Below are 17,741 nucleotides of genomic sequence, written 5' to 3' on the forward strand. Positions count from 1 at the left end.
AAGTGTCAAGTGTTTGGTCTGAGTCCGGATTTGAACTCGGGTCTTCCTGACTTCAGGGCCGGTGCTCTGTCCACTGCCCCCCCAGCTGCCCCCGACATCTTTTATTTCTGTTTTTCTTTGAAGTTCCTCATTCTTATATGTTATATTGGTTATATGAGGACACAGAAGTCCTCAATAAATACTGATTGATGGCTATGCTCCACTCACCATTTTCTTCAGTCTTTTTTCTTCTCGCCTCTTTTCAAGTTGGATCTCTTTTTCTTCTGCTTCTTTTCTCTGACGTGCTTCTTCTTGAGCCTTCAATTGAGCCTTTTTAAGGGGAAAATACATAGAAAGAACCAGATTCCCCAATTTTTTACCTGTGACCTTTGCAAAGAAATTGGATTTATTAGACTGGAAAAATCATTTCCCTGCTTCTTCCACTGTCTCTGAGAGAAGCCTACACTTATAAAATTATAATAAGATTTAGAACTAAAAGAGACCTGAGAAACCTACTTAATATAAAGGGAGCAACAAAGTGATATGTTTAATGTCATCATGGGAGTGAAAAGTGGCTTTCTTTCTGAAAGGATCAATTTATGCTCTTGGACAATTAATTTTTGGTCAAAAACTATGCACTTTCACAGCTTTTTACCTATGACTTTCAGAATCTGACTTATATTCTGTATAAAAAATGTTTCCTTTTATTTAAGGAGATTTGTTGTGTCATCCATATGGCAATTCCTCCAACACAAATCTAGTGTGCTGGGGGCCACAGATCATTAACATCGCATAGAGGCCAACCACATATGTAGGATTTCCCTCTGATCTTCCTGTGGCTCTCAGGAAACAGTCTTATTTGGTTACTTATTACTCTGATGACATCCTTTATAATTCTTCAGTCCCACAATTCTTCATGATGTGCTACAACCTATTCATGCCCACCATAGCCCTGTCCATTGCCCTTTTGGTGACTGACAATTTTAATTTTTTGGAGACTCTGGTTTTCAATGATGTGTAGTTATTACTTACTCTAAATCTGTCAGCCTATCATTATCATTTCATTTTACCAAGAAACTTGTCTTTAAGAGATGTTCCTTTTCTCTTGGCACATACATAGGCTTTCCTGTTACAGGCCTCCCTTGGCTCACAGCACCAGGATATGTGTGGTAATCACCCTTCAGCTATGATCGTGGTAGAGCAAATCTCTTATGTCAGGGGTTCTTAACAAGGGTATGTTTAGCTATAACATGTGAACTAATGCAATCTTATAAATTATATTCCTCAAATTTCCTAACATTCATTTAGTAGTTTCCTCCTACTTAAAGTACATTTTATTATTAACAAAATTAATGGAATTAGCAGTCTTTTCTGGTTGGCCAATATGTTGCTACCTTGTTTCTAAGCTAGATTTTATTTCCAAAGCCAGCCTAAACATCATTGTCTCTAAAAGCCTGATAAGCAAACAAAGCTGTTTTTCATTTTAAAACCCTACATACTCCTTTCTTTGTCCCAAGTAGCCTTCCATTTTCATTACCAATTTCTCTTCTTCTTGTTTTTTCTTGATCTCTGCTAAGACTTTCTTACGTTCACTCCTCTGAGCAGCTCTCTCCTCCATGGCTGGAAAACAGTAACATAGAATTTCAATATTTCATACAAAATAAAGGCCTCCACTTTACATTATAAGAGATATTTCTTTCTTCAGATTTCTTATATACATATGTATATATTATATATGTATATATACATGTATGTATATACACATGTAACACATATATATGTATTTCAAACATGCATTTGTATAAGTTTCTATATACATCTGTGCTACAGAAGAACAATTAGAAAAATGTATTGTTTTCCTGTTTAAATTTCATTAATGGTTAAAGTAAGAGTCTGCAACTCGATTATAGGTCCTGCATATAAAACCTATTTGTGTTTTCACAAGTACCTTTGATTTTTACTGGCCTTTTTCTCATACTAGGCCTGACATTTTCATGCGGTAATACCTCTGATCAAAAGACAGAGATTCAATTAAACAAAATGACTACAGCACACAGAAACAACTAGAACCCTATATCCTACCTCATCCCTCAAATCGCCAACTAGTGAGCTTGCTAATTGTTCTTCTCAATTTGCACATAATTATAGCAACTTTGTCCATGTGTGCATAGCAAAAATTTATCAGTGATTTCTGGAGGGATGAAGGGTTACCAGAACTTGACTGATGAGATCCTAAAACATGTATGTGTATCTGTTTGTGTATGAGAGAGAAAGGGAGAGGGAGAGAGATAGATAAAGAACTCTAGGGTCATGACAATTATATTTTAATCCAATTTTATGTTTCAGATTACCCAGATGGGTGCAGGGAATGGAATTGTACCAGACATTTAGAAAACTGGCATCTGAAAGATGTTGACTGTTGGTCTCATCTTGCCAGTCTACTAAATATCTAGCCAAAAAAAGTAAAATGTGTAAGAAGCTCTGCTAACAGAAATCTGTCATCAATTAGGCTTTCATGGTACAAGGGGGGAGTTCCAGACACTCTTCACCTCTGCCAGTTGATTGCAGATTTCAGTTTCTTTGGCCATGCCACCAACAAAAGAGTTTTAGAAATGAGGTTCTGCCATAAGTTTGGTCGAATAAATCCCAGTACAAGTTAAAAATAAGCAAAAAATGAAACAAACAAACAAAAAAAACAACCCTCACCTGGTACACAGAACATTTCTGGTTCTGCCTTTAAGAGTGATCAAAAATTTAAATCTTTACTACATGGTGGGAAGATTTACAGGCCAATACCACACTGGTATAAACACAGGGAAATGAATGCATAGTGAGCACCTATCTTTCTAAAGGAGGGATGGGGACGCTGCTGCAGATTGAGGGAAAGAACTTTTTTGAGTAAGCAAATATATGACATGACAAAGGTGAACCATTAAAAAGCATTAAGTCTCTAATAATGTGCTCTCTCTTCCTTTCTATCTTGAGCTAAAAATAGAGGGCTACTCTTAAAAAGCTGCTCTGGTCCCAAAACACTAAAAAGATGTTAACTCTTAAAACAATACTTAAAAAAACACACATCAAGAGTTTTTGTATTCCCAAAGTGCTCAACGAGATACTTCCTAATTACTCAGACTAAAATGGGCAGAGAATGGCAGGGAGTCAAGGAATCACATTGGAAAGACTGCCCACAATGCCTGTCATGGCTTTAATTCCATAACAATGTTTAAAAATCAGTAACCTAATAACTACATAATTATAGAATGCCCATCTGAAGCCTCAGAATTTCGCAGAATATAAAATCCTGTAAGACACTTCTTGTTTGGTCATTTCAGTCACGTCCAACTCTTCATGATCCCATTTGAGGTTTTCTTGGCAAAGATACTAGAGTGGCTTGCCATTTCCTCCTCTAGCTCCTTTTATAGATAAGAAACTGAGGCAAACAGGGTTAAGTGTTTTGCTCAGGGTCACAAAGCTAGTAAGTCTCTGAGGCCAGATTTGAATTCAGGTCTTCCTGACTCCTGGCCTGGCATTCTATCCACTGAGCCACCTAGTTGCCCCAGTCAACAAGTGGTTAGTCCAACCACAATAAAATCATAGAATACCCATGTGAAGCCCCAGAATTTTGTGAAATATAAAATCCTGTAATGCTCTAATTTTGATAATCATCATAATCTGATTGATATTTTGATTCTGGTGTGATGCCAATCTTTTTTTTGTTTTGTTTTTTGGTTTGGCTAGGCAATGGGGTTAAGTGACTTGCCCAGGGTCACACAGCTAGTAAGAGTTACGTGTCTGAGGCCGGATTTGAACTCAGGTCCTCCTGAATCCAGGGCCGGTGCTCTATCCACTGCACCACCTAGCTGCCCCTGTGATGCCAATCTTGACCAGTTTTTATCTGTGTAGGTACTGAGGTTATTCTCATTTGTATAAATGTACCATTTTTCAGTCATAAACTTATTACAAAAGTGTGTTTTGGGCCAAAAATTGATGAATCAAATTTACCAGTGGTTTCTGAGGGGATCAAGGGTTACCAGAACTGGTCTGATGAGATCCTACAAACTCCTGAACTTTGGGGGGAAGTTAAGTGACCTGTGGAAAATCACAAGGCTAATAAGTGAAGGAGGTGAGACTTGTCAAATCCAGGTGTTTTAATCACAGGTAGTAGTTCTTCTATCATATGATTCTCAGCCTTGTGTCATCCTACAGAGCTGTCCCTTTCCATCTTAAGTATTCTGACCTCTGTCCCTTTCCTAAGAGAATAGGGTTCAAGATCTTCAGGGTCTTTGGCGTGGTGGAAGGGAACAAGAGAGTCAGGTAAATTAAAATTGAATTCTCATAGATCTAGAGCTGGAAGGTACCTTAGGGGCCATCTACAATCCAATCCTACCATTTTGCAGATGAGCAAACTAAGGCAAGACAGGTTAAGGTACTCAAGGTCATACAAGGAGTAAAGGAGCAGAGCTGGGATGCACACTCAGGAACTCTGACTCCAAATGCAGTGAGTGCTCTTCCCAATCAACCATAATGCCTCTTGAAATCTTGGACTTTGGCCTGAAGGCTCTTCTAAGGTGGTAGTTAGGGAGTAGTCAGGAGAAAGAACAGCTAATGTGAAACATGGGAAGATTTGTGTGAAGTGATATGGAGTGAAGAAAGCAGAGTCAAGAGAGCAATATATCACAATAATTACAACAATGTAAATAAAGTCAACTTAGAAGAGCCAAAAAAAAGGTCTTAAAAGTTAGCAGACACTTAGTCAAGACATTCTATGAGAAAAAAAAAAAGAGTCCTGCCTTTCAGAATGGGGTGAGGTGTTAGCAACTGCTTTGACTTCTTTCTGGATGCATTAAGTGGACTCTGAGAATCAGCCTTAGGGCTGTCAATCCCAGAGGATGGACCAGGTGAACTGTAAAGAAAAACACACATGTTAAGATTTAATAATGAGTTCTCCTAAAACCATTCGGCTGGTGATCTCAAAGCATTTGGTAAACTTTAGCTAATCTTTACCCTAAACAATAATGTGACGATTATGGGGCCCATCCTATAAACTGATGTAATGAGGGATGTTGATGCTGAGCTTATACAGGGTTCTCATTTCCCAGTCCAAGCAGAAGGGAGGGACAGAGAGAGGGAAGGGAACATGAATTCTGAGGTTCTGGGAAAAGAGAAGGGCATTTGCTTCTTCTGAAAGTTCCGAAGAAAGAGGAGATTTTGTAGATAGAAATATCACAAATTGAAACCAGCCTCTAGTCAAAACCCAGGTGACCTAGTTAGGCTGTGCCCTAATCATTTGACATACTTTGATAGGATGTGGCACCCCTTCTTCATCTTCTCCTCTCTGGGGTTTGACATCAGCCGGGTGAGGGCTGCAGTCACGGCTGTGGCCCTCTCGGCCTCTTCTCTTGCCTCTCTTAGCCTCTGGTTTAACTGTAGCTCAAGGATAATTTTCTTTTGTTCCTGGAGTTTCTTCTTTTGCTCTTCAATTACTTGCTGCTGGAAAATGTGGCGGTTGTGGAAATGGCCCATGTAAGGGGACACAGATTTCTGGCTGGGAGTTCTGGATTGCTGACCGCTGCAAATCTGATGCAAGGACTCACAACTTGGGGTATTGGAGTGAGGAAGCTCTGGGGAGTTTGGAGGGGCTTGCTGTATGGGAACTTGGATGACAGATTTGGGTTTTTTGCATAAAGGAGGACTGCTTATGGAACCTTCACTCCCAGAAGGCTTTTCTCGGGAAAAGGTCACAGGCACCTGAAAGAGAAGATCACGCTGCAGTTCATTTGACACTAATGAGATAATACATTTACGCCAGTAGGCATTGCTTTGTTCAGGTGCCACAGAGCATGTGCCTTTAGCTCCATTCCTCTGTTTCCCATGTTGTACCATTGACCCCAATCAGCTTTCTCTGGCTATCTCCCTAATCCTGGGCAAGCCATTATTCAAATAAGTTACAAAAGGGATACAGGAGAATAGAGAGGGATCATTGCAAATCCGTTACCAGGTCAGTTGTGGTGTCACCTTCACATATGAAAAAGGACACATTCAATCAAAACCAGTATTTGTACTTATTTGTTTTGGCATGGACACAAGAGAATGAGATGGGGTAACTCCACATACAAAGTCGCAGGAGTTTTATTATGTACATTGTCCCACTGTCATCATAGTGCCATGTCTGAATGTGTCATATGGTTACCGATATTTGGCAGTAAATTGGTAACTTAATGATTTTTTTCCTCTAAAATATTTTAAAGCTAAAAAAATCTTTGCTTTTTGGTTCTAACATTCATTTATTCAACACACATTTGCTAAATACCTCTTGTATATGCTGTGGAATTAAAAAAGCTTAGCTAAAACACTGCCCCTACCCTTAAGGACCTTGCAGTCTAGGAGGGGAAATAAGATAAAAATATGGATAACTATTATTACGTAATACTTGTATAATGTAAGAACCTTGGGGAATTATAAAACAAAGGGTTATGTTGGGCTAGAGGGGAAGGCTATTATTGATCCAGCAGAAGAAGGGGAGCCTTCACAGAAGTGATGGCATTTGAGTTATGCTTTAAAAGACAGATAATAATTCAGCTGTTAAAGTATTGCAGGCATTGGGAGCAATGTGATAGAAGGCACGGAGGCAAGAGAGTGAATGGTATTCTTGGTGGCTGAAAGTACCCTAGTTTGGTTGGGGAACAGAGAAGGTGGAGGGGAGCAGAAGAGTCAAGCCGGGGGTGATAGGGTGGTGCCAGGACCTTAACAGTCAGACAAAGGATTGTAAGCTTTACCCAGGGGTTCTGGATAGGAAGGCACTGAAGATTTTTGAGTTGAAAAGTGACAAGACCAGAACTACATTTATTAAAGCTTATCCTGGCAGCAGTATGAAGGACAGGTTAGAAGGGAAGTGGAGAAAATGAAGGCAGAAGATGTGTCAGGAGGCAGTAGCAGTATTCTCAGTGGCTGGTAATGAGGACCCGTGTCAGGGGAGTGGCAGTGGAAATGGAAGAGGAGAGCAACTGATGGAAGGGACATTTCAGAGACAGGATCTACAGAATTCAATAACTGCTTAGAAATAAGAAGTTGAGCGAGAGGGAAAGATCAAATATTACGGACATGACAGACAGGATACAATGGTGGTCCCACAGAGAAATAGTGAAATTGGAAGACATAATGGGTTTGGGTGAGGTCAGTTAGTGGATAAGCATTTACTAAGCACCTGCTGTGTGCCAAACACTGTGCTATGTGATGGGGACACATAGAAAGGCAAAAGACAATTCCTGTCCTTGAAGAGTTCACAACCTAATGGGGGAGAAAGCATCTAAAAAACTACGTGCAAACATGACGTAGACAAGATAAACAGGAAATAATCAACAGAGGTGAGGCATGAGAAATGAGAGGTATTGTAAAGGTTTCCTATAGAAGGCAGGATTTTATTTTATTTTTTACTTATTTATTTTTTTAGGACAGGCAATGGGGTTAAGTGAGTTGTCCAGGGTCACACAGCTAGTAAGTGTTACGTGTCTGAGGCTGGATTTGAACTCAGGTCCTCCTGAATCCAGGGTTGGTGGTCTATCCACTGCACCACCTAGCTGCCCTGAAGGTAGGATTTTAGCTGGGACTTGAAGGAAGCCAGGGAAGCCAGGAGGTGGAGATGAGGAGGGAGAACATTGCAGGCATGGGCGACAGCCATAAAAATGCCTGGAGTCAGGAGATGGAGTGCCTTGTTTGAGAAACAGGAAGCAGGCCAGCATCACTGGATCAAAGAGCAAGTGGTGGGATATGAGGTATAAAATGACTAGAGAGGTAGAAGGGGGCAGGTATGAAGGGCTTTGAATACCAGATGATTTTATACTTAATTCTGGAGGTGCTAGGGAGCCATGGGAGATTATTGAGTGAGGTGGGAGGGGTAGGGTAACAAGGTCAGATCTGTATAGGAAAATCATTTTGGTGGATGAATGGACAATAGACTGGTGTAGGGAGAGATTTGTGGCAGGTAGAATAACCATCAGGCTGTTGCAGGGGGCTAGGCTTGAGGAGATATGGCTCTGCACCGTAGTGGTGGCAATATCAGAGGATTAAGGGAGTTTATTTAAAAGACACTACAAAAATAAAATCGATGGACCTTGGCAACAGATTGGATATGACAGTTAAGAGAGAGTCAGGAGCTGAAGATGACACCAAGGTTGCAAATCTGAAGTACTGGATAATGGGGCCTTTGATAGTAACAGGGAAGTTTGAAAGTGGGGAGGGTTTTTGGGGAAAGATAATGAATTCTGTTTTGGACATATTGTTTGTCTACACAATAGTTAAAACTGGATAGTTTGAAATGTCTACAAAGCAGTTGAATATTGAGACTAGAGGTCAGTGCAGAATTTAGGGATGGATAAGTAGATTTGAGAATCATCAGCACAGAGATGATCATTAAATCCACAGGAGCTGATGGGATCATTAAGTGAAGTAGTTTAAAAGGACAAGAGAGTCCAGAACAGAGCCCTGTGGGACACCCGAGATTAACAGGCATGACCTGGACGAACATCTGGCAAAGGAGGCCGAGGAGCGGTCAGATAGGTAGGAGGAAAACCTAAAGAAAGTGGTGTCACAAAACATAGAGTAAGTATCAAGGAGAAGAGAGTGACAGTGTCCAATGTTTCAGAAGAGTCAAGAAGGGCGAGGCTGGAGAAAAGGCCAATGGATTTGACAATTAAGAGCCCACTGGTAACTTTGGAAGGCGTTTCAGTTGAATAATGAAGTCAGAAGCCTGACTGTAGAGGGTTAAGAAGAGAGTGAGAGGAGAAGTGAAGGCACTTAGGCAGCCTTCTCAGTTTTAGCCACAAAAGTCAGGAGAGAGGTCAAACAATAATGGAAATGGATCAACTGAGGGTTTTTTAAGGATCGGTGACACACGGCTATGTTTATAGGCAGTAGGGAAGCAGCCAGCAGACAGGGAGAGGCTGAAGCTAAGAGAATGAGGATGACAGAGAGGGATATCTGCTGGACAAGATGGTATGGAGTGAGATTGCTTGTGCAGGTTAGAAAGGTTAACTTCAGCCAAGAGAAGGACCATCCATTTTGTGAGACAAAAGTGAAGGAGGTGAGAGTGGCAAGAAGACACCTGAGGGATGATATGAGATGAAGAGGAGGGGAGAAAAGGGAGCTCTTGGTGAATGGCCTCAATTTTTTCACTAAAATATGGGGCAAGAACGTTGTGGGATGATCAACTATGATTGACTTAGCTCTTCACAGCAATACAATGATCCAAGACAAGTCCAGAAGACTCAGGATGGGAAATGCTATCTACATCCAAAGAAAGAACTGATGGAATCTGAATAAAGATCAAAGCATATTATTTTCAATTTATTTTTTGGTGGTTTTTTCCTTTTGTTCTGTTTCTTCTTTCAAAGCATGACTAATGTGGATATATGTTTTACATAGTCGCACATATATAACCTATATCAAATTTCTTACCATCTTAGAGAGGAAGAAGGAGAGGGAGGGAGAAAATTTGGAACTCAAAATTTTATATAAAAAAGAATGTTAAATTTGTCCTTATATGTAATTGATAAAAATACTATTTAAAATAGGGGGCAAGATTCTCAGCTGAGTGTGGGGAGGAGTAGTTGTGGGATGTTTTGAGAAGGAAAGAAATGTCTGGAAGAGCCACTGTGGTCAATGGAATAGTGAGTTAATTGCTGAAATGTAGAAAGATTTCCTAGCAGCAGTGTGGGCCTAGTTGACGTCATGTAACATGAATTGTGTAATGGACTCAGATAGAATGGTTGCATGATTTTCTCTAGCTTCATTCAGAAGCACCTGTGTAGGAGTGAAGGCAGTGAAAGGTGGGAGTCATCCAAGGCTGAGACTTGACAGGGCACAATTGGTGATATAATAAAGAGGCAAGAGACTGAAAAGAAATGTTGAACTGGTTCACCAAGCAGTCACAATAGGGAAAGGAAGAGAGTGTGGCTAGTGTAGGGGTGATGGCCTCAGAGCTGATGGTTTGAGGGATTAGAGGTTGCAGTGTGCCGGACAAGCAGAGTTTGATATGAGAAGGCATAGCCTTGGTGGAAAAGCTAATAGATTGTGATCAGATAAGGGAATTTCAGAGTCCATAAACATGAAGGAGGTGCGTTTGTGGGTGACTGAAAGATCTAAAGTATGATCAGCTTTGTGGGTATTTAAAGTGGGAAATCAGTTGGTTGAAGAACTTGTATGTTCAGGAATTTGAGGATGTATCAATATATATGTTGAAATCTCCTAGCATGAGGAAGTTGGGGAGGAGAGAAAGATTGTGTCTGGTACTGAAGTCATTGAGGAAGGAAGGAGAGTGTCTTGGTGGTCTGAAGATAACAGTTACCAGGATTTTGATCAGGTAATAGGTATGGATTGTATGGACCTCAAATGAGGAAAGGTTACTGAGTGATGATGATAAGTGGAAAAACTGAAAGTGGCAATGGAGAACAAGGAATATTCCAACTCCTCCACCTCAACTAGTGAATTTGAGGGGAATGAATGAAAATGCAGCCAGTGCTGCAAAGGGCCAGTAAGGGTACGTCATTAGGAGGGAGCCAGGTCTCAGTGAGAGCCAAAAGATGGAAGGAATGGGAAAGGAAAAAGATTTATGAGGAAATCAAGTTTATTTCTTAGGGAGTAGGCATTCAAGAAGGCACATTTAAAGGTACATATGAGTAGTATCTGGCTGGGACTTTGGGGAGGAGGTTGAGGCAACTGGGAATAAGGAATTGGATAATGGGGGATGGGGAATGTAGACCTATAGGGGTTCAGAATCACTGGGATATAGAGAGTATGACCATTTGAAAGTTTGTTAATAATTAAGTGAAAAATTTAGAGAGATTTTCAAAGTCAATAGTATGACCTAAGGGTGAAAAGAGCCCTGGGTAGCTCAGGTGAGGAAGCAGGAACTTGGAACAGAAGCAATGGTGATGATCTCCTTCCTTGAGGCAGGAAACCAGGCTGGAAATCTGATGGAATGATACCCTTTCCCCTTACCTTGATAACAGGTGACTGATAAGATGGAATGGCGCTTTTCCCTTTCCCACAGATGGCTGGAGAGACTAGGCAGGAGAAACACGGGATATGATGGTGGCCACCTCTCTAAATCACAATCCCAAGAGAAGTGAGAGATCAGGTAGTAAACCCATGTAGAACAGGCAGGAGATGTGTACGTCAAGATGGAAGGCTCCCTCTTCTAAGTATATTGAAACTTGGGTTATGCAGAGTTTGAGGTACAAGTGGACTATCAATGTGAAAACATCCTGAGGCAGCTGGAGCTACAAGCCTGACCTCTGTGTTGCATGTATATCTATGTATGTATGTATGTATGTATGTATGTATGTATGTATATATGTACGTACATATATACACATGCATGTGTGTGTGTATGCAGATATATACATATATGCACATGTATATCCTCAGCAACAGGAGGCTATCTTTTCAGTTTCCTGTTGCTGCGTGTGGGGAGAGGGTACCATTCCATAAAATTTCTAGCTTGGTCTCTAGCCTTAGGGAAGGAGTTTATTAGTAGCTGATATTTTCATGGCACTTTAAGGTTCACAAAATGTTTTTCATATATGATTGTATTTAAATTTCAACACAAGCCGGAGAGGATACCACAGAAATACTAATGTATATTACTCATATTATAGATGAGGAAACTGAGGTTTACAGAGATGAAGTGACTTTCTTGGGGTCACAGCCAGTAAGTGTCAGAGGTGGGATTCAAATGCAGGTCTCTCCTGAATCTAAGTTCGGCATTCTTACCACTTCATCAGGGTGCCTTTCAAAATGCATCAGTTTTAAAAGCTGCCAAGAGGTCAAGGTATTTGAGAACTGAAGAAAGGTCAGTGAATTTGGTGATTAAGATGTCTTCAGTGAAAGCAGCTTCAGCAGAGTGAAGAGTGCAAGAAACCAGACTGCAATAGGCTGAAGAGAAAGTAAGTGATGAAGTTGAGTAGAGACAATTTTTTTTTCAAGAAGTTTGGCAGTGAGAAGAGAAATGGGACAGTGGCTGCTTGAGCTAAGAAGGGTCAAGGGAAGACTTGAAATATTGATGATCTATGAAAGTGAGGAGAGAGCTTCTGGAAGGAAGAGATGGGAAGGAAGGGGCTTAAAGGGTTAGTGAAAAAACAGAAGTATATTTTCTTCTATGACCAAAGGGAAAGAGGGAATAGGTGATGGTTTTGAGAAATTTTGAGGACAGGAGGAGGTAGGCTGGGGATTGCCTCAGTTTTCTTAGTGAAGTTGTCTTCTCTAAATGTGAGAGAAAGGGAGGGCAGGCTTAGGGTCAGAAGGAGAGGAAAGAAGAGTTTGGAACAGAAGGTTTGGGGAATGAGTCACAGAGACAGTCCATAAAGGCAGAGTAAGAGGATTGTGGACCAGGATCAAGGGCCAAGATGAGGTTATATGACATGAGGGTACAGTAGGTGAAGTCATCTTCCTTCTGCAATTATTTCTATTGATGCTCAGCAGTCCTGGAACCAAAGGTAAGAAATCAGATGGTGGGAGTCACACAAAATGAGGATTCAAAGGTTGGGAATGACATAAGTTTAATGGGGCAAGGGATTCTAAGGAATTAATGAATCATTAAACTACAACAACATGTCAAAGTTGGGGACGGGGGCAAGTGAAGCTACTGAAAAATTACAAATTTACCGTAAAGTAGACTGACATTCTGGGGGAATGAGAGTCCTCAGGAATAGGAGGATATGTGTCTAAAGCTTGGGGTCACTGGGATCTGCAGACTTAAGATTCAAGATTTAGAAATGGAAGGAAGCTTAGAGATTGTTCAGGTGCAATGTCTCCATTCTACAAATGGAGAAAATAAGGCCCAGACAGGTTGAGTGACTTGCTCAAAGTCAGGCAGGTAGTCTGTGACAAAGCCAAAATTTCAAGCCAGGTCCTAACTCCAAATCTACAATTCTTTTCGTTCTATCAACTGCCTCCCCATTCTTTTAAATCATCTGTTTTTCAGCCAGAGGTGGCTAACTCAGCATGTCTATCATGTAACCATGGTATTTAATAGTATGCTTTCATGGTGCTTTATGTGTGTCAAACACCTTTACGTGTATTATCTCATTCAAAAGCTTGGGGCTTTCAGATTTAGTTCCAGGAAGAGGGTGGAAGGAAAGGAAAGAAAATCTCCCTAGTGAATTTATCTACTGCCAAAATAATCTAGTAATTAAAGTTGTCCTTCAAAAATGCTTTGATTGCACAAAGTCCAAGGTCTGAGCAGCTTTCGTATCTGCAGTCTGATGTAGTGAGAGAAAAGCAGGAAACAATAAACTGCCTTAGATTACAAAGGGGTTTCTAATCATTCTGCTGCCACGCCCCATGCTTAAAAATTTTTTTGATGGGTCTTTTCTGAAGACTCAAATGAGGTAAAAAGATGTGCTATCTGGAAATTGACCATGTGATTCAGACCTTTACATGTGACTTTTCATTTCAGAAATGTCAGAGGATAGTTATTCCTAGGAACAGTGACACCTGTTCACATAATTTAGCAACAAGCTGAGTTTGTGTTTTAGGGTTCTTTTAAACTCTGCAGTAATGACATATTATTAACTCAGCAAGACTGAGTAAAAGCTTGAAGTACAGCCACAAGATTTCTCTTGGATTATAGTGACTTTTTTAGTTGTAAAGCTAAGAATTAAAAAAAAAAAAGACATAATGGTACAGATTGTTCTTAATAATACAAGGCCAAGCAATCTGGCTTAATTAGAGGAAATTACCCGCCTTCCAACTGATAATTTTGAACATTTTCAAAGCACAATATTCTTAGTATACTTAAGTGTTCTTAGTAAACCAATGCCTATAATTACATAATTAATGAACATCTAAAGATTCCACATTCTCATTGGTGCGTGTTATATTCTTCACCTGGGAGAATATTACGGTTTCTTTGGTTACCAATGTAGATATTATAACCTTTTATTTTCATTTGCCTTATTTTTTTTTTACAGCATTACCCTTTGCTGATGAAATTTTCTCTTGTTGGTTTCAGGTTTTTGGAGATGATTAAGTCCAAGAAATTAACAATTTAACAATGTTTTCAGTGAATTGAAATACCTTAAACAATTTAAATATCTTAAATAAGACCACTTTCATTTTTAAGAGAACTAGGCAAAGCAATCTGGAATCTTTCGTTAAATGTTGAAAGGATTTCCTAAGGTAACTGACCTGGACTTCCAGGTACCATACACACCTGTCACATAAAGGCAGAATTTAAATACAAAAAAACAAAATAAATGGGCAAAAAAAATACCTCTTCTTTTCTTGTAGATGGATTTTGAGACTTCCTTTTTTCCCTATTTAATATGTCACAAAATCCATTTGAACTAAGCTTCCCTAGGGATGCTGCCTTCAGCAACTCATCCATTTTCTTCCGAGTTTCTTCTTTTTTCAATTCTAGCTGTCTCCTTCCAGTTTCTTTTCTATATAAGTGCTGCCATTGTGTAAAGTAGTGTCTTAGAATTCTTCTCCTGTTGAAATCTGTTGCCAGTTGTTGTTTTCTAGATAATAAGGCATAAAGGGACTGAAACTCAGTTTTATATTCATAAAGAAATCACATAAAACACATGTCCACCCTAGCTGCAACCCGTTCTTTCATCCTATACTATCTTGGATTGTCTTATATGTCCCCTCAGATTAATTCTCTTGCTGAAAGGACAGGGCCATTAAGATATTAACTCAGTGAAAAGGGTGATTGTTTTATTGGAACAAGTTATAAAAACATATTTAAAAGTCATTTGTGATTACCATGAAATAACCTGTAATAAAAGAAGGGTAAGGCAGAGTAGTAAATAGAAATTTTAGTGCCCCCTAAAACATGCCCTGAGGCAAACAGTATAAAAGACATATTGAAATCAACTTTTGAAGGTAAATTTAAGAGTGAAGGTGGGTGCTAGGTAGACAGCTGCGACTGTATGACAAGGCTGGAGAGACAGCAAGCCTAGGATACTGCCCCCTAATGGTGTGTAGGGGAGAGACAGAAATCTGGTTCACTAAGAGGTTAACAGGAGTTCAGTGAGGGGGAAGGAATGGAGTAAGGCAAGGTTAGGTACCTTTGGTGTAGCGGCAGGAGCAGGAAGTACTCCATATGCCAATTTCTTATTTTTACCAATTATTATTAGGTGCTAAACTCAGTTGTTTCTAATGCAAATGCTATCAGCACCCTCTATATTTCAAAATCCTAAAGCAAAGCTCCAGTTGCCCCATCTTAGTTACAGCCTTTAGAGAGAGGAATAGGTAAGAGTTTTATAATTAACTTGTCATCTAATTTTTTTAAAAAGTGAAGTAATATATGGTCTGATGCTGAGTGAAGTGAGCAGAACCAAGAGCACTTTGTACACAATAACAGCCATGTTATGCGATGACTAATATTGTTAAACTGAACCCTTCTCAGCATTACAAGGATCTAAGACATCTCCAGAGGCCTCGGGATGGAAAATGCTATCCACATCCAAAGAAAGAACTATGGAAGTTGAATCCCTATCACTTATTTTTACCTTCTTTTGAGTTTTGTTTCATCTTTCTGATGGTTCCTCCTATTGGTTTTAATTTTTACTTACAACTTCGCTAATGTGAAAATATGTTTAATAGAAATGTAAATGTAAAACCTATATCAGATTGTGTGCTGTCTTGGGGGAGGAGGAAGGGGGAGAATAATTTTCAACTCAAAAGCATATGGGAGTGATTGTTAATAAATCAATAAATTAATAAAATTGGGGAAAAAAATAAATAAAAAGTGAGGTAAGAGGGAAGAGATGTTCAGATATAGTAAAAATGCTTACAGAAAATGAAAACCAATTACACTGATTACCAATATACGATTAAAATAAATAATAGAGGACAAGAGTAATTTGGCCAAAGCTTCACAAAGAAAATAGATCTCTCTTTCCCCTCAATATGAGTAACATTCTTACAGCTTGGCACATTTGCTCAAGTTATTCTTTATCCTTGGGAACAGCTTTTCTCTTAGTTGAATTCCTACAAAGTGCAACTCCTTTATGAAGCCTTCCCTGAGCCTTCTAATTGATAGCAAAACTCCTTTAAGACTGGGTCCATTTCTTACATAAATTTTATATACTCCATTTCCTAGGCTAGAGTTATATTTAATAAATAGTTGTTATAATACATTATAGTTGCCTTGAGCGTTGCCAGATAAAGAAAAAGACTCTAAAGGTAAGCAGAGTCTATTAGAACCACCCTGTTCAATTCACCAGACCAGGGGGTCTCCAAACGTTTTGCTCATGCGCTCCATCATTACAGCATTTTAAAGTATGCTACATATTTAAATGCTGTTCAGTTGTTTTTCGGTCGTGTCCAACTCTGTGACCCCACTTAGGATTTTCTTGGCAAAGGTACTGGAGTAGTTTGCCATTTCTTTCTCCATCTCATTTTATAGATGAAGAAACTGAGGCAAACAGGGTTAAATGACTTGGTCAGGATCACATAATTAATAAGTGTCTGAGGCTAGATTTGAAATCAGGAAGATGAGTCTTCCTGACTCCAGGTCCGGTATATTTAAATACTGCATACTTATGCATATGCATAAATCAATAAATCAATCATATTCATTATTTATACATGAGACATATATACTACTGTACCAATAATTATTTTCACCACAAAATTAATATCAAAAAAATTTTAAAGGATGAGATAAAGATTAAATAGCATTTGATTCTAGAGTCAATAGGGCCACTGAGTTTCTTAAGTCACTTAACTAAATTCCTATCTACCACTCAGTTAAAATCCTGGTAGCTGTTTGTCTACAGACCTCCAGGATACTCCCCTTCTTCCCTCAATGAATTCAAATTCAGCTCCTGGCTCACAGTTTTTCTCTCCTCTTTATAACTTCTGCCTTCAAATGAGAGGACTTCAATATATTTATATCTATACACTCCTCCTCAAACACCCTAGTATTATCTTTCTTCAGTTGATTCACTTCCCATGATCTACTCTTCTACCTCCTTCAGGCACATGGTTATGCCCTGGATCTTTCAGTCACCCATAAATGTTCTTGAACTCTGAAATTATCTGATCACAATCTATTATCATTCCCTTACTCCATCTGTCTGGCAATCCCAAACCCTGTTCTTCAACCACCTGTGACCTCCAATCCTTCAACCCCCTCAGTTCTTTCCCAGGCCATCACCCCTGTACTAGCTACGCTCTATTGCCTTCTACATCTTAACCCCTTGGTGAATCAGCCCAACACTACACTTTCCTGTTCTTGGTGGGGATAAGATATTATACCGCCCCTCTTGCTCTGACAAGCCTCAGCCTTGGATGACTCCCACCACTGATGCTACCTGTTCCGATACATGTGTTGTTGAACTAAGCTGAAGAAAACCACAAAACCGTGCTGACTGGTCCCCTACAAACCTATGTTCTGTAACCTCAAATGGGCCCTCATTGCTGGAAGGCAATCCTGCTATACCTCCATAATTAACCTACTATCCCATTCACCACTCTCTCTTTCCCTATCTCCTGGTCTCATATCACCCAGATACCTTCTGCCACTATCTCTTTCTTCCTCCCTGTGTCACATGAAGAGGTAGTCCTTATTCTTGCCAAGACAAATGCCTCTACCTGCACAGGTGATCTTCTTCTGTAAATTGCCTTCTGCAAATCACCCCCACTCTCTCACTGATCTTCTATCTCTCCTTGTCTACTGGCTGCTTCCCTACTGCTTATGAACATACCTTTGTCTTCTCTATCTTTATAACTCCCTTACTTGATCCATTATTCCT

The 17,741-nt window shown here is 39.7% G+C and overlaps 1 protein-coding gene across 1 annotated transcript in view; it reads right to left on the reverse strand.

The window, feature by feature from the left end:
• The window catches only part of CCDC191 (coiled-coil domain containing 191), a 108,327-nt gene that overhangs the window by 26,865 nt on the left and 63,721 nt on the right, over positions 1-17,741 (reverse strand). The window contains exons 9-13 of the mRNA XM_021007151.2: positions 14,249-14,495; positions 5,276-5,727; positions 4,770-4,882; positions 1,517-1,599; positions 208-309 (exon numbers count right to left, since the gene is read on the reverse strand). Of these exons, the coding sequence (XP_020862810.1) occupies positions 208-309; positions 1,517-1,599; positions 4,770-4,882; positions 5,276-5,727; positions 14,249-14,495 (997 nt within the window). The remainder of the gene's footprint in view (positions 1-207; positions 310-1,516; positions 1,600-4,769; positions 4,883-5,275; positions 5,728-14,248; positions 14,496-17,741) is intronic.

The sequence above is a fragment of the Phascolarctos cinereus genome, unplaced genomic scaffold (assembly GCF_003287225.1).
Source record: "Phascolarctos cinereus isolate Bilbo 61053 unplaced genomic scaffold, phaCin_HiC Scaffold_726;HRSCAF=1367, whole genome shotgun sequence".
NCBI classification, from domain to species: domain Eukaryota; kingdom Metazoa; phylum Chordata; class Mammalia; order Diprotodontia; family Phascolarctidae; genus Phascolarctos; species Phascolarctos cinereus.